The 17,111-nt window shown below is 32.7% G+C and overlaps 5 protein-coding genes across 9 annotated transcripts in view; 3 read left to right on the top strand and 2 right to left on the bottom strand.

Annotated features, from left to right (window-relative positions):
- The first annotated feature begins 9 nt into the window (after window positions 1-9).
- Window positions 10-2,262, top strand: LOC122567807 (protein FAM50 homolog). Of its 2 annotated transcripts, none has more exons than XM_043726836.1 (5): window positions 10-134; window positions 610-1,323; window positions 1,415-1,569; window positions 1,655-1,767; window positions 1,849-2,262. In XM_043726836.1, the coding sequence occupies exons 2-5, from the start codon at window positions 672-674 to the stop codon at window positions 1,967-1,969; spliced, it is 1,041 nt and encodes a 346-aa protein (XP_043582771.1). In that variant the 5' UTR covers window positions 10-134; window positions 610-671; the 3' UTR covers window positions 1,970-2,262. The 2 variants fall into 2 exon arrangements, with proteins under 2 accessions (XP_043582771.1, XP_043582770.1); XM_043726835.1 differs by lacking the exon at window positions 10-134 and adding an exon at window positions 149-353.
- Window positions 2,009-5,526, bottom strand: LOC122567816 (myb-like protein V). 3 transcript variants are annotated; one of them, XR_006316894.1, is made up of 4 exons: window positions 5,137-5,519; window positions 4,299-4,389; window positions 2,606-4,201; window positions 2,009-2,546 (listed from the first exon to the last, which is right to left on the bottom strand). XR_006316894.1 is itself a non-coding variant. In XM_043726849.1 (4 exons), the coding sequence occupies exons 2-4, from the start codon at window positions 4,386-4,388 to the stop codon at window positions 2,533-2,535; spliced, it is 540 nt and encodes a 179-aa protein (XP_043582784.1). In that variant the 5' UTR covers window position 4,389; window positions 5,137-5,526; the 3' UTR covers window positions 2,009-2,532. The 3 variants fall into 3 exon arrangements, 2 of the variants coding, with proteins under 2 accessions (XP_043582784.1, XP_043582785.1); XM_043726849.1 differs by having other exon boundaries at window positions 3,766-4,201; window positions 5,137-5,526; XM_043726850.1 differs by having other exon boundaries at window positions 2,009-4,201; window positions 5,137-5,265; window positions 5,344-5,357.
- A 176-nt stretch (window positions 5,527-5,702) lies between these two features.
- LOC122567809 (CDAN1-interacting nuclease 1) lies at window positions 5,703-7,189 on the bottom strand. Its single transcript, XM_043726841.1, has 6 exons — window positions 6,945-7,189; window positions 6,765-6,869; window positions 6,559-6,689; window positions 6,402-6,481; window positions 6,272-6,321; window positions 5,703-6,204 (listed from the first exon to the last, which is right to left on the bottom strand). Exons 1-6 carry the CDS (start codon window positions 7,040-7,042, stop codon window positions 5,820-5,822), a joined length of 849 nt encoding a protein of 282 aa, XP_043582776.1. The 5' UTR covers window positions 7,043-7,189; the 3' UTR covers window positions 5,703-5,819.
- Window positions 7,190-7,368: 179 nt separating this feature from the next.
- LOC122567799 lies at window positions 7,369-9,952 on the top strand. 2 transcript variants are annotated; one of them, XM_043726816.1, is made up of 3 exons: window positions 7,369-7,785; window positions 7,855-9,236; window positions 9,335-9,468. In XM_043726816.1, exons 1-3 carry the CDS (start codon window positions 7,710-7,712, stop codon window positions 9,368-9,370), a joined length of 1,494 nt encoding a protein of 497 aa, XP_043582751.1. In that variant the 5' UTR covers window positions 7,369-7,709; the 3' UTR covers window positions 9,371-9,468. The 2 variants fall into 2 exon arrangements, with proteins under 2 accessions (XP_043582751.1, XP_043582750.1); XM_043726815.1 differs by having other exon boundaries at window positions 7,855-9,952.
- Window positions 9,953-10,751: 799 nt separating this feature from the next.
- The window catches only part of LOC122567793 (neuroendocrine convertase 2-like), a 39,411-nt gene continuing 33,051 nt past the window's right edge, over window positions 10,752-17,111 (top strand). Inside the window, 2 exon segments of the mRNA XM_043726794.1 lie at window positions 10,752-11,003; window positions 11,006-11,194. Of these exon segments, the coding sequence (XP_043582729.1) occupies window positions 10,767-11,003; window positions 11,006-11,194 (426 nt within the window). The 5' untranslated portion in view covers window positions 10,752-10,766.

The raw sequence follows: 17,111 nt of genomic DNA, 5'->3' as shown, positions 1-17,111 counted from the left end.
AACTTGTAACATCGACTTTAAACTTAAAAACATAGTTGTATCAGATATAAATGTATATGAACGAGTAACCTTCAAAACGTGGGATACGAAAAAGCATTGCATATTACATCTGTACTATGTAAATTCTGTGCCTTGTTAGTAGAGAGACACGAAGTTCCATATTTCATATTCCATAATATACATTACACCGTGTTCTGTATAGTCGATAGTCTATGTCCATGAGTTCAAGTCAGAATCTGGAAGTGTGTGGATGATGTTGTGATTGTATATTTTTTATGTTAGTGAGAAATATTTACGTTATAAAATATACATGAATTACAACTAATAATATTTCTAATGAATAAGAAAATTTGGTAAGTTACATACTTTTTATTACTAAGAAACTTACCGTGTAATAAAAATAGTTTTTCTTCTTAAAGCAGACACTCCTTTTAACGAGTTGTAAATATTAAAAGTACATTTGTCACATATAGTTGAAATATATTTGTTATATATTCTTATACCTAACCCCAATCTCTCGTTTTTTCATGTAGAAATCAATCTTAGTAAAAGTTAGCGATGATTTAGTTAATATAAAGGATGTGTATGTAATATGGTGCTTTTTTACAGCTCTTAACAGTGTTAAGTAACAAGACTTTTGAAAAATATTTCTCTCACATACATTAGAAAATATGGCACACTATAAAGGAGCAGCCAGCGAAGCTGGCCGAGCAATGCAATTGATGAAAAAAAGAGAAATTGCTCAACAAGAAATAGAATTAAGGAAAAAGAAAATAGAAGATGACCTAAAGATTCATAACATAGAAAATAAATTTGCAACTCATTACAATGCAGTTGAACAACAGTTGAAAACCTCTACTATTGGTTTAGTCACCTTAAATGAAATGAAAGCAAAACAAGAGAATATTGTAAAAGAACGTGAAAGGAAATTAGCACAAAAGGAACGTGAGAAGGAACAAGAAAAAGAAAGAGCCCTAGCTGCAAAGCAAGCTGAAAAAAATAAGCAGAAGAAACAAATACAAGCTTTGTCGTTTAATTTAGATGAAGATGAAGTAGAACTTTCTGAAGAGGAGGTAGAATCAAAAGCAGAAACATTAAAAGATAATGATATTGGACCAGTAATAAAAAAAATAAAAAAAAATCCAGATGTAGATACAAGTTTTCTGCCTGATAGAGAAAGAGAAGAAGAAGAGAACAGATTAAGGGAAGAATTAAGACAAGAGTGGGCTAGAAAACAAAATGCATTAAAAGAAGAAGAGATTGAAATTACTTTCAGTTATTGGGATGGTTCTGGACACAGAAGAAGTGTTATTATGAAAAAAGGTAAAGGTTTAATTATTACAACTATAATATTTTTTAAATTTATTAAAAGAATAATTGTATACTAATTGTTATTAGTTCGCACTGTTGGCAGGTAATTCCATTTATCAACTTCTTCAGAGATGTTTAGAAGTTTTAAGACGTGAATTCAGTGAACTTAAAACAGTCATGGCTGATCAATTAATGTATGTCAAAGAAGATCTTATTTTGCCACATCATTATACATTTTATGATTTTATAGTAACAAAGGTAAATGTAGTATAAGAAAGCCATGTTCATATACCTATGTGTGATATTGTTAAAATGAAAAATTATTAGTCGATTCTTTTGCTAGGCAAGGGGAAAGAGTGGGCCTCTTTTTACATTTGATGTTCATGATGATATCCGTGTTATGCATGATGCTTCTGTTGAAACAGAAGAATCTCATGCTGGAAAAGTATTACTTAGGTACTATTTATTTTAACATTATTTGTGATGTTTGTATGTATATGATTAATTATATTTGATTATGTTATGTTATGATTTCAGATCTTGGTATGAAAGAAATAAACATATATTTCCTGCCAGTCGATGGGAACCTTTTGACCCAACAAAAAGTTATGATAAATACACAATATCAGATAAAAACAGGAAAAAAGATAAAATTTAATGAAAGATAGCTTGTATAGGAAATAATTGTACAAAAGAATTAATACATATTGTGTTCAGTAAAAGAAAATTGTTATTTCAGGAGAATTTTTTGTTTTGTTAAAAGTATTACATAATCAAAAAATATTAATAGCTGTATTTTAACCATAGAGAGTTTATAGAAATTTATAATTTTAAATTCCTCAATTATGTAGTATGAATAGGCACCGCAAACTAAATATTATGTATCCTGTATATTTCGAATAATGTACAGAAATTTCATAAAAAAATATTTCATATATATTGTAAATAATATATCTATTACTTAATACACTTTGACAAAGTTGTAACAGTATGAAGTTAATTATATAAATTTAGAGAAATGATCCATTTTACATGTTTAATTCGTTTTCAGCGACATTTACAGCTGATGATGTATTAATAATTTGAGTTTCCTTTATTACTTCATCTATAAGATCATTATAAATATCCTGCACACTTTCTATTGTTGATATATTATCAAATGTCGAAATTGCATTATTTATATCAAATATACTGTCATTTTCTTTTAGAGATGCTTGTTTATTAGATAAATTTTCCTGAAAAATTTATTACTTTAAAATAATGTTTTGATTAATTTGAACTTCTTCTAACTCACTCTTTTATTCAATTTTAATAACATTTCTTTCATCTCTGCATTCATCATATATGGATTACTACTAGAATCTTCTATTACATCATTTATATTTTCAACATAATAAGTTGAATCAATAAACTCCCATTTATCCTTTCCGGTAAGAGATAAAGTTTGAGAAAAATAAATGAAAAATTGTAATTCTCATACAGTACGATTATTAATATAACTTACTTTGCTATCAAGATTTAAAAGATTTATACCATCTTTATTTTGAGATAGTCGCCGTTCATAATTATTCGTCTCGGTCAATATGTTCGAGTCGTTACATTTACGAAATTCTAGCTTTTGCAATTTTTTAAAATACAATTTTTTTGTTAGACTTTTTAATTATGTAAATAAAAATAATATTAGATATATAGATATAAAATATATACTATTTAAAATATCCAATAATCTCTTGATTAATATATTATTATGGAATTCTTTCGCGCATTATAACTTTATTGTCATACCTGTATTTAGGGTTGTATATTTGGGACATAAGTAAAAGAACTGCCGCGTATTTTCTGCTAATTTACCAGTTTCAGACGGATTCGATTCTAACATTTTTTCTAGCCGTTTTCGATTTTCATATTGATACAATACAGTTTCTTCGATTGCTTTCTGCAGTATGATTAAAACATTTTCGCTTACAGTGTTAAAAAAATGATCGGTGTTTCATCTTACAATAACAAGCAATTTACTTTTACTTTATCGTTCATTACGTGTATAACGTTATCAAGATTTTCCACTTCTAAAATTTCTTTTCGTATACATTCATCTTGCGCAGCAATATTTGAAATATTAATGTCATCATCCCATTCACTTCCGAACAATTCTTCATTGTTATGTAACAACTCTAATTAAGTACAATTTGTTTTACCGAATCTTATGTATGTATGTAACGAAGTACATAGCGAAAAATGTTGAGATGTGCAGTGGAAGCAACATCAAATCGAATATTTAAGGAATTATTTCAGGTTAAATAGTTTACGTAAGTATATAGAACATAGTGAACAGAATAAACACTTTTGGAACGAATTAATAAGAATATAACAATGAAAATGCAACTTTCTCAATATGTCAGCATTTGTTTGTCTCTTTTTTTATATCGTTACTAGAGTTAGGTAAGACGAAGGTACCTTTGTTTGCTTTCCATGAAATTTCCATATTTTCTATTCGGTCTTCCGTGGTTGAAAGTTCAGAAAAATCTTTTGTAACTGAACTCATAGATGTTTCCGTTGTAGGAAGACGATCGGATCTTGGAGATTCCATTGACGGCGTTCGACTCGAATCTTTCGACGAGGTTTTGTCATATTGCGATACAAATTTCAGCATAAATTGATTTTCAGTAATATTATCCTTACGAGCACCCATAGAATTGTCTGATTTCGACTTGATCTCACATGGAACAGGTGAATGACCTCGTCGTTCGACACTAGGATTAGCCGAAGAGGTGCGTGATGATTGATTGCTATTGATTTTGTGGCGCGATCGTAATTGCGCTTCGTACTCTTCTTCGTCACTGCTACCCTCCGTATACAATTCTTCCCCTGATATCCATAATTCTTCTTCTTCCTATAGAGATGTCGAAATTTGATTTATTCAATCAATGCCCGTTAATTTTCTAAATTATAAGTATTAAACAGCAACTTTGAAGGATTGGTTACTTCACCTCCTTTTTTATTTTGGAGAGTTGAGATTGTATTGCGGTTTTCATTGACTGTTCATGCAATTTTTGATTCTTCGTTACTTTCTCAGCCATCCTATTATTAAATATATCACGATACTATACAAATAGATAATCTTATAATTTTACACATGCGAATATTGTATGGAAAATGAAGAATATATATTTAGCATCAAAAAGATCATTGATGAGTAAGATGTTTAAAGAATTAACAGAAATGTAATAATCGTGATTTTTCTCGATAAGATTAGCGTAAAGCTATCATTGGTGCTTTGCGTCTTTTTTCAAAAGAAAATTGCTGGGAAATCGAATCCGATTGCGTTTATAGAATTTTTCAAATTTATTTGTAAATGGAAATCAATTCGACGCATGTATACGAAGTGTCCTTGAACTATGAAAATCTAGAACGAGGGTGAAATAGGTCAAGGTTACGTGTCACAATAAGTGCAGATGATCACTGACAGTTGTTATGATTTGAAATTTACCACAAAAGTATTTTTTTTTGGATAACTTATCAATGTTATCATATTTCAAGGACACATGATAATTTTGCATTTAACTTTCAATGTCAGTGTTTGTTTATTTGTATTTATTTACTCATCTTTTTATTGCTATTAAAATTAAGAGTACTGCTTTTTTATCAAATGACTAAAAATCATTTAACAAGTAACATCACTATTATGAAATTGGATGTAGATAATTATTTTGCGAACTTAATTCGAAAAAATTTTTATGTAATAACAAAATTGTTAATGCACAGTCACAAATTTTTGTGCAATTTGATCATTTAAATGATTTTATTGGCGAAGTTTCAAAACATTACCTCGATCTTTCCGGTCTCACGTTTCTTGGAATCAAGTACAGTGAGGAAGAACGAGATTCACGTGGTAATTTTCGTCTAATTTTGGTTGTGCAATGACTCTCAATAATGACAGGTGTTATCGAACTGCATCTTGAAGATTTAATTTGCGCAATTAATATTTTCTAGTTTTGAAATGTTCATTTACAATATTATTGGGTTTGTTATTACGTTGTGTTTATCAGGCATGTGACGTTTTATTATTCTTGTATTACAGACCGATTCACAAGTATAAAACGTTTTGATATTTATTTCTTTGGGTTTTTTGTTGTGCTATATTAGTAAGCACTTGAAAGCTGTTCGAGACACTGCATACTGGCTTTGAAATCGCGACAGTAGCGGCGCCTATGGCCAGATGCAGCTCGATATATAAATAAACGTATTAGCTCGCTTGCGCGATATACCATGTGCTTTACTACTGTAATTGTGATCTTTAATATTATTAACCGTAGTTTAGTTATAAAGGAAAGAGGAAAAACGTGACGCCTACTTGTTGGAACATTTTTTAAATAACTTTAAAATATCAGAAGTTGACATTAACGAAAGTATCTATTTATATTTAACAGTAATTCTTATTATCATACGATAAGTACCAGTATCATATAATATTAGCATTATTAAAATTTAAAAAATTACGCCCATTATGATTACGAAGTTGTAGATTTAATACAAGTAGGATCCATGTATGTAATGTCTTCTGGGAAATGATCCATGATGATAAATCTTTTTTCGTTAGGTTCATTTAGATTGTCTAAGAATCCAAACCAATAAATTACAAGTCCTGGACCAAATCTGTTCCAGTAGCTTAAAAATTGTTCTTTGATATATTTCTGATGTATTTCCGTATTTACAAATCTTGCCTTAGATTCTATCCAGTTAATTACAAAACCATTTACTGCAATTGGTACTTCAAGCTTGAAGTCTGGAGTTTTATCATATCCCCTTGATCTTAAATGCTTCTCATTACGAAATGCAAGATTTCGTTCTATTAAATAGTTCTGCAACTTTAATTCATATTCCTGACCTACAGAACTACAAATTTAATTTATAAGATTATGCACAACTGACTAATTTATACACTTAATGGCATAATACGTACGTTCCCACAGCATCTGATATAGGGCCATACAAATTGTCATATAATATACACTGTAAAACATTATCTAATTATTATACAGTACAATTATTTCTTAAGTTAGTTAATTTATTAGCTATTTTAAATTTATTACCAAATAGACTTCATATGCAAGATCTTTGTCCTGTATGAGAGTAGTATCCTTAAATAGTTTACTAACTTCATTTCGGGAAACTAAAAATATGTTATCTTTTACAATTCAAGAAAAATTACATATTATTGTAAGGTATTTCAAATCATATATAAATTACCATTAGATTCATCTTTTCCACAATGTTTTTCAAGAACATTTCTGGCTAATAATGCAGGTGGTGCACCAATATCCTTTGCCATTTTCAATAAAATTCCAACAGGTTCTCCATTTTGTACAGCTTCTATGTAACTATTATTTAAATTACTTAATAATGACAGTGTATATAATTCAGCATATTAAAAACATAATGAAAAATATACGTACGTATCATAATAGTTTTTATTATTACCAAATAACTTGTTATGATTAATTTTCATTCTGTGTTGTACTTCTAAAGATAATATACTGTATAATGTATGTATTGGAATACTAAATAAAAGAAAAATTAATGCTTTATTACAGTGAATAATAAATAAGAATTGATTTTGCCAAAAATAATCTTACTCGCTATACTTCTCTTTTAAAACATCCCTACAATCCTTTGATAAACCTCGAAATTTTCGAATTGTTGCCACTATATCGTTGTATAATTCAAGCTTCATCTTGTATTTTTATTTTATAAGCCCAGAATAAATTTCCTTAAATTATTTCAACTTTCTTTTAACATTATCGTATAATTATATATTTGACATTGATACTTTCAGAAACTTTCTCATGGATACTATCCTAGAGATGTAAACTATTGGCATTTATTGAAGGAAGTATATATTTTTCAGTATTATCATTTGAAGTTTGACATTACATTAATTTTTGCGGGAAATTTAAATTTATCATTTAAGATCAAATAACCGTGGCCCGTTATTGTTTTGTCTTTTATAAATCATGAAAAGTACTTGTTATAATTATTTACAAAAATTAAGGTTGTGATCTTGATATTTTATGAATTTATCTTGGAGTAATAAATTGTGATAGTGGAATACATTAATAGGCTGTTAGTGACTACTTTCACTTAGTATGAGAAAGGTTGAAGTAAGGTTAGAGAATTGTGGAGTTTGTTAGTTGTTATATTTTGTTAGTTTTATTGTGATTTTGTTAAATTTAAAGTATATAGAACAAAAACAAATACTGTCTACGCAAAAATTAAAAAAGAAAAACATAAAAACTCGAATATTTATACTCTTAAATAAGTATAAAGATATTAGCATTTGATAGCATTGACAGATTTAGTTAATTTGCTATTCTATTTTATATTTTAGTTTTGTAAAAATAATGAATAAATATAAAAACTCAAAAAAAAAATGTAGTGTACAACAAGAAAATTGTAAAACTAACAATGTACAAGAAGGTAATTAATTAATATTATTTCTATAAATATAATTAATTAACTTTTAATAATGTAAATTATGAGTTATAGGTTCACTTAAACAAAGTATGAAGGTTGATATAGGAAATAATTCGCCTCAACATTCTTATGATTCACGAATCTGTGGTTATAACACACCAATTGAAAAAAAGGATTATGTAATATATGATGTAGAAGATTCTCCTGAATTATATTATCGGTGTAGTCCAACTTCAATACCTTGTACTCAAGATGGAGGTAATGAAATTGCTTGGGATTGGCAGACATCTAGTACTAAAAGTTCTTGTGACAAACAAGCACCATCAAACAGTCTCATTGAAACACCAAAAAGAACCAAACAGTTGCAAAAGAAACGGAACTCTAATTCTCCATTACTGCAAAAGCCACTTAAAAGGAAGCAAATGAAAATGGAAAATATAGAAAATATTGGAAAACTGACAGCAGAATTGAAAGCTTTAAGCGAAAAGATGAAAAGCATGCAACAAAATTGTGATAATCATAATATTGAAAATGAAGATAATACAAACTTTGAAACTAGCAGCACGCTAGTAATAGAATTGGATAGCAATAGTAGTGACGATATGATAATGGATTGTAAACCAAAAATGGATTCTATTGCTATTAATAGTAATAACAAAAACCCTGCAAGTTATGCAGATTTATTTGATGATTCAATTGATGATTCAATGGTAAAATGTAGTCAAGAAATTGAACAAAAATTGAACTTAGGTAAAAATAAAAAGAATGAAATAATAGAATTATCTACAATAAATGAGAAAAAAGAAGTGTCTTCTACCCCTGAAAAGAAGACTTACTGTTTAATCACATCTAATACGTCTAGTGAATGCTCCGAAAGTTTTAATATTTCTAGAACTTCTTTAACTAGTACAAATGGACATTTAAAAACATATTCAAATAATTCAAGTAAAACGAATTCTACCATAAATGTTTCAACGTTTAATTCAAAGAATGTCAGGAATAATGTTACAAATGTATCACATGGAAAACAAACATTGCAAGATAAGAGTATGTTAGATTTTCCAGATGATTCCTTTGACGACTGTTTGGCAACTTGCATAGAAGATGATAAATTATTGTCTAGATTATCAGAATATGACTTTAATCCCTCAAATTCAAGCCATAATACAAATCACTCCAAGAAAGCATTCAAACTTATTTCTAATCCAATAATTAATAAAAAAATGCCAAGTAATTTTGCTACGAAATTAGTAACCCCTTGTAAAAGTAAGCTTTTTACAGATGATTTAGTAGACGAAGTTGAGACTATAACTGATGAAAAAGTAATACAAAATTCTTTTCCTAGTAAAAATTCCTTAGAAAACAGAAAATTCTTTAAAACGAAATGTCTATCAGATCTATGTTCTTATCAAAATAAAAACGCATCAAAAGTCCGTTCATATTCAACTACATCAGTAAGTACTTCATCATCAATTGTAAAAGGTCAAAACCCATATAAAAATAATAATATTCCATCGATTAATGGTATGGAAAATGCGCATGAACTTAACAGATTAAACGAAAAAGAAGGTGGCAATTGTATTGTTAAATACAAATCTACTAGCAATTTATCTAGCATGAAAGAGTCTCAGCCAGTACGATGTACTCCAGAAGAAATAGAAAGAAAACGGCTAGAGGCAAAGATGAGACTCGAAGCAAAGAGAAAATTACGACATACGAATAGGAGATCAATTGGTACTATATCAGAAAATCCAGAAGAAAAGTCTGTGAAAAGGTGAAAGACTGGTATTCTTTAACTACAGGAGTCAATGAAAGTACCTCTCACTATGTCGTAATACCATATTGTTCTATATACAATTATTGTGCCTATTGTTCATTCCTCTGTGATTCCAACTGCACATAAATATAGAGCTATTAAATAAAAAAAGTTTTTTTTAATACAGAAAGATTTTTTTAAAAATTACCTAATCGCATTAATAATCTTAGGTTATTCTTAAAGAAATTAGTATCACCCTGCAGAGAACACGGATGGTAAATAATACTTGTCATGTTAAAATACTACGGGTATGTTAAAAGATATATTTATTTGATTGTAACATATATTGTAATGTGTACTAGTTTTACAGAATAAGTTTAAGAACTCAGAATAAATGCCAAATCGTTTTGTAAACCTGTCTATAAAAGTATTTTTATTTATCTTTCATGTAAGTGTACATTATGTAGTGTTATTCCATCGCCTGATACAGTTGAGTATATACTACTAAAAGTAGCACATTCAGTACAATCTATTTACATATTATTGTTAAAAAATTGATAAAAAATTTGTAGTTTCGAAATTTTCTACTTAAACTTTATGCTATAGGAATTCTTTTAACGAATCCACAACTATTAAAACATTCAAATAAATTGTTATTTCTGAAAGATACAATATTTAGAAATGTCTGGTAAAAGCTTCTACCACTTAGGAAATCGCGCGAAACCAAGTATGTTCAAAAGCAATAGCGTTAACGTGGTTATCGAAAGATTTAAGTAAATATCTATAAACAATTACGAACAAAGTAAAGAATTTACATAAGTCTGCTATAAGAAAAAATAATAATAGATCACGTAAATATTTAAGAGCAACTGTTATAGCGCATGTTTAGTGGTCGAGCGCCATTACTCGAACGTGTGTTTAATCGATACACACGTGACGTCAGATTCGAGCACATCGCGGTGTTTCCACTCACGCACGTGAAACAATTTTATGATCAGTAATAAATTCTTTCCTATAATACGAGCAAATTTAAACGCATTGAATATTCAAATATTTGAATATGTGATATTTCAATTTGTTCTACGCGCTTTATTTTCGCGCACGTTATCGCCCATCCCCACCATACGTGTTCGACGAATCAGAAGTTGCACTGCCGCGCATACCTGTTCCTGATTGGTCGAGCGGTTCGATCGAGAAACGGCAGCAAGCTAGTCGGCCAGCGACGAGCATGGGAAGAACACGTGTCATTTGCATTGTTGCCCTCGATTCGGCGAGCTCATACGTCGACTCACACGATTCTACCACCACTCCTGCCGACGTCCTCACCACCAGTGATACGAACGTTGTTGGTAACGCCACCAGCGTCGCTACTACCACCGAGAAAAAGGCATCGGCTTCCCCTTCCGTGGAGGTGGTTGACAGCTCGAAAATCGCAGTACCATCGCGTACACCGAGTACAGTGCCCGATACAGTGCGAGATTTATCAGCGTACCCCACCGGTCTGTCACGATGTTACTCGCGATGATCGCGCTCCTATGCGCCGGCAGCAGTGCAGAGGTGTTTACGAACACGTTTCTCGTAAAGATGAGGCAACCTGCGGAAAGACATGTTGCCGATCGTGTGGCAGCTAGAAATGGATTTTTCAATCTTGGACCGGTAAGTTTCTCGACCTTTGCTGGTAAAAATAGTCGTTTCTATCATAACGATATTATGAGAGAGACGAAGAAACCTTGTTGTTTATATTTTAATACAAGATACGTGAGTTATTTGTTTCCAATGAATCTATGAACAGAGTATGAATTTACTTTGGTTGGAATAAATACGATTACGCCGAGTATCGTTCTTTAGTGAGATAGTATTAGAATCGATGGAACGATGGAATTGATCGTGAAATAATTTCCACGATATAATTACCACGCAATAATGCTAGGCCACAAAAGCACGAGTTCTTGACACTGACATATATCGTCGAATGTAGCACGTACACGACCGTGGTAAGGAAATTGCTTATCTGGGGTGAAGGAGTGTTGTTCGGAGCGTGGATAGGGTGAACATGCTAGGATAAGAATGAAATTTCTCTTGGACGATCGATAAGTTTGCTCAGAAATAAAAAAAATGTTTAAAAAGAACGTCACTGTATTTATATGTTATCGTTTAGGTTCCAGTCGAACTACCCCTTAGATATATATATACACATATGTATATACATACCGAACGTACAATTTGCAAGTAATAAAGTTGTCGAACGATATAAACAAGCATATTTAGCGTCGATATTCTCGCTGTTTCCGATTTAAATTTTAATGAGAGAATAAACACACAGAGGAATGTTATTATTACATGGGTCGTTGAGAAGCCACGTTCATCAATTACGTAAATTGGAAAATACAAAAAAGCGATGATGTTATAAACGCTGTTTTCTAAATTTTCATTTGAATTGATCTGTTTAGCTTCAGAGAGGCTCATACATATATACATATATCTTCTTTTAAATCTTCAACATATCGATATGATCGTTGACTAATCGGATAAAATTCGTTTTTTGACTTTCTTGATACGTATTGTTGGTTTAATCGTTGAAAAAGTCTTTGCTGGTCCCGTTTATCCTTGCTCCAGTTCACTGTTGATTTATATCGATGCGAAATCGTTATCAATTGGCCGCATGAACGACCGATATTCATTCACCGCAGGTATGTCGAATCTAGCAGAGGCATTGATTTCGTGGCCCGTTGTCACGAACAACCACCCGCATTATCGCGGAAACGTGTTCGAAACAGTTGGTCGACGTCATAAACACGTAGGATACGTACTAACGATAAGATTAATTTTGCTCGCAGAGCGGTCTTGTAGCAAGAGGAAGAGTTTCATCTAGCACCGCGTCCATTCACTTATTTTCTCATGTTTCAATGATTATGGAAATAATTCCTCGAAATTTCAACATGAAAAAGATACTCGCATCGTCATAGATTTATTTAGATTTATCTATTCTTAGCATATCCAGCGAAGTGTCAATTAATTGGCTAGCGTAGCTGGATCTCTAATTTGCTTTAATCGAAGTGAAAACATCAGTTTATGGTCAGACAGCGCAACAGTGAAAGCGACGCGGCGTGATCCAACGCCTACGTTGTAAACGTTGCGTAGGCATTGTCCAATATAGCTAGTATTTCCCCTAACTATTTTGCTTTCATTACACGATAAAGAGCGCCCGTTTACGAGAAAAACGATATATATTTTCGACGAAGACGAATGACAGCGAATAAAGGACTATAATTTCCATTTATGAGTATTTATAAACGGTAGAAATTTTGCGAATGAAATATTCCCTCGTCAGACGAATCTTTCCCATTTCGTTGCTACAAACAACGACTGAACCAAAAGATTAAGATGTTTTTCCTTTTTGGAAAACTAATTTTATTAATATTCGTTAAACGATGTTTCATTTTGCGCTCGTCAAAGGGACACGTGTATTCGTGAATTCAATTCAGACCCTGCGATCTCGTTGAATGAATTTCCGAGAATTTTCTCGCTTCCGAGGGTAGTTTAACTAAAAATTCCTGCCGGATGTTAACGGTACGCGCGTAACAGGCCAGACAATTAAAAAGCGGATATGTACGTTAGAGTAATTAATTGGTTCGACGATAAGAAAACCTTTTCGCCACGAAGTTTGCCCGCAGTCTGTAATTACAACCATGAAATTGAGTAACGATAAAGATATTCTTGCGAGGTTCAAACAAGGGGAGAACCTTCGTTTCTGGCGTTTTACGACGATAGAAATGTTGCTCCAAGTTCTATTAAAATAGGAGAAAAGTGCTCGCGGGGGAAAACCAACGACTAACAAGACGGCGAGGGCAGGCTTGAAATTTTCGTTGGTTCTTGCGAAACGCTACTCGAGGGTACAAGTTCTAATCGGAACGTTGGAGGAAGGGTCTATCTTGTCGGATAAATTGCTTTAGTCGTAGCTCGGTGTGACGTCCAGAGGTTATTTCCTTTTATTGGGTTCGTCGGACGAAAGTTACTGGCTCTTCTTTCTCTTGGAAAAGTCCACTCCTTCGTTTCGTTACCGGTTCACCGATAATTATGCCCCAGTTCGTACCTTGTAACACTTTATTCAACGTACGCTATCGTTTATTATCGTCAATAAGAATAATTCTGTTTTGTTTTAGTAGATGGCCGAAGCTAACGAGAATTGTTTCTGCTAACGAGCAGTAACAAAATATCGGAGCTTCCAGGCATTTCTCGCGGTCTGTATAGGCAGCAGCTCACTGCATTGCGATGTATTTTATATCTTCGATAATCGAGGATAATTCAAACATTCGTTACGCTTATTTTTAACGTGAAACTTTCCAGTATTGAATCGGTTAGAATAGAAGAGATTTTATGTGAGAAGTTTGGGCCAACATTGTCTATGATGCTTCGATTAAAGAAACATTTTTTAAATTTTATAAGTAAATGCGGAAGGCTGAAAATCACAACGCTGTGAACCAGACCATTGTAATTTTTGATAAAACAGCGTTCCGCCTTTATCATTGTAAAAAATTCGTTATATTTTTATGTATTGTATTATGTTACGTATTTTATTACAGAATTAGAGCTACGATACTTCAAAGAGTCAGAGTACGCGGCTAAACCTAAATTCTCAACATCTTGCCTTACTGCATGATAATCTTCAACCCTCCATATATTTAAAGACCGGTTAAAGGAAACACGAGAAGTTGACCTAGAGAAATTGCATGTATCTTGAAACGCGGCAGATTTAGATTTACACGTCTTAATTAATAGTTCGTTATAACGTGTTATGTTTGTTAATGCCGCCATTTCACATTTCACGACACCGCGTAATCTTATACGTCTTGTCGCGTACGTTTTCGCCTGCGTTTAATATTAGCTTGTCCGAAAAGTGTCTTTCCTTTACAGACACGTCTTTTACAACGATGCATCTTTATACAAACATGAAAGCTAATCTGTCGAACGTTGTGACCGTTATTTTGATAGAACAAAATGGATCATACGTAATTCGATAAAACAATATAAAACAAAAAATGTGCATCTATTATCATCTTATGAAACGAAAGAAACTTTTCGAACGACCTAATACATTATCAGATTTGTCTGTCGTCCTACGCGGTAAGACGTTCGTTAACATTTTACCGATCGTTAGCGATTCGACAGCATACGCACGTCCGACCGGTATCTCAGGCGCAGATTCTCCCTGGCGCCGGCTCTGTTTCGGTTTAGACTCTCCGATACCATTCTTTTCGTTCATCGCGAACGGTAAGTTTTTCAAATTGGTATAAAACTGTGGCAGCTTACAAAGCAACGCAACTGAGCAAGGTACCTTAGTACTAAATAACAAATTACTGCTCAAATAATGAGAAAAATTGTCGGCGAAAAAAGCCAATTAATAGGCTATCGATCGGTAAAGTGTTAAGATACCGTTCAGTCTACGATCTAGCCATCTAGCAATCGGTGAATGATCTTCTTAACCGAAGGGTAGTTAGTTGCTTGGTAGAACAGTCGGTGAAATAGAAGTTCTAAATGGTTTTGAAAGTCAGCCGATCGGAAATTTTGTCGCGGGTTCGTCAAGCAACGTGGAGGGTCGTAAAAGTCAATTGGCTAGAAAATCAATCGACAAAGATTGGTGAATACGATGATGGTTGGTCCGTAGTCGTGTAGGTAATGTAATTTATCCGGTTTCCAGAGAATCGATTTCTTCTTGAACGCCATATTTACAACGGTCTGTGACGTTGTTTTATCTGATCGTCGGGTTTCCCGACCGTCTCACACGATTAATCGTCCAGTGACGTACACGCTGGATTATCACGCTGATCGATCGCCTCCATCGGCCACCGATTAGAACTGTCATCGTTGGTAACGACGGATTTTCATCGTCGCGAAGGGAATAAAAAGGGAGTAGCGAGCGAAAGGCTTTCGGGTCACGTATTGATAGATCGTTGCGTAACATCTTATGAATACCTTTTAAAGCGAATTCCATAGAGCAAGGGAACTTTACGAAGACGCGATAGTTTCCCTCCCGCGAATAATAAAAAGATTAGTCGAGAGAAGCCGCATGGAATAATCATGTTAAATAGGTCGATCGATTGGAATGTTGCGGTAACGCCGGTAACCTTTCGATTTATCGTTGCAAAACTCGAGCGAAACCCTTGGAAAAATATGAAAAGGGCGGAAGCCTTATTCATCTTTCTTGTTTCTCGTTGTCACAGTCTGAAGAAAACGGATACGGAGAAGGAAAACTTTTATACTTAACGCGGTTCACAAACTCTGGCAATCTTCTATACGTTTACGCAATCGTGTTCTCAGGCCGAGGGAAACTTCGATAGAAACATTGCGACCAACTATATCGTCCTCTTCGTTAATAGAAAATGTTTGTTAACACACTTTGACAACTGTAAACGAACGTCATATCGCTTTGTCAATCGGCTACATTGTTAAATATAATCTAAGACATTGATCGTTTTTGTTATTTAAATAAACGATTGTTCAAGGATATTCGTGCAGCTACACTGGCTATAAGAAGTTCTACCACGCTATTGTATTTATTATAACGTTTCAGTATCAATTAATTAAATCCAAGTATATTAAACTTTGTATTTCGCATTTCGTAGTACTTTTCTCATTAGACGATGAAAACGAAATGTATTCCAGTCCTTTAATCGTATTCATAAAAGTACGAATTTGCATAAAGATCCGCAGTCTAGTTATACGTAAGCGTAAGCCAGCAATGAAAGTATTCCGAATTACAGTTTAAATTTATTTCTGTACGTAATGCAATACTTTAAGGTGACTTTAAGGTTGGTCGTGACTACCCGTATGCAACGATGAATGATTACGCTAAATCGATTCATTTTAATCTCCATAGTTACGTACACCGTGCATCTGGTTTACTAATTGGCCAATGCGAAGATCGTTGGTCCAATTTACGATGAAATCAGTCATATTTTGCAAATACGTATCTCGCGTCGAATACGACTATCTTTCAAGCGATAGGTCGTTACAATGGTTATTTTTGCAACAGAAGTTGTTAATTAAATTATACTTTGCGCGCGATTGAACGTTTCCACGGGAAGGATAGGAAATAAACTTACGAAATACGTAACGAGTATCCTCTCGTGTCCGGAATCATACGAACTTTCGTTGGGATTGAGAAGATGAGACTCTTAACGAGCAAACGAAAATTATGAGCCAGTTAATTTACGAAGGTAACGTTGCCGAAGAAATGCAAGTTTGCCGAACAAACTGATTCTAGCTCTTTATGCGTGAACTTTGATCAAAGAATAATTACCTTGCTGATGGAATGGAATATTTATTTTGATTTTAATAGCTTGACCTTTTATTTTAATATCATTCTGTTTATTTTCTTGTTCCGTTCACTTAATTAGTTACGTGATACAAGTAAAATCGTTTTCGTTTTATGAATATTAAAAAAACGAGAGAATATTATTGTTACAGAAGAGAAAATGTTAAAGCTTCCGATTGTTAATTTTTCGGCCAATTTCTCGCGTGCTTGCATTGGAATTTTTCTTCGAAAATATCTTACTACGTAATTTCCACTTCT

Source organism: Bombus pyrosoma, linkage group LG5 (genome assembly GCF_014825855.1).
Source record: "Bombus pyrosoma isolate SC7728 linkage group LG5, ASM1482585v1, whole genome shotgun sequence".
In the NCBI taxonomy this organism is placed as follows: domain Eukaryota; kingdom Metazoa; phylum Arthropoda; class Insecta; order Hymenoptera; family Apidae; genus Bombus; species Bombus pyrosoma.
Note: the sequence above shows the minus strand (reverse complement) of the source record. Positions and strands in the feature narration are given on the sequence as shown.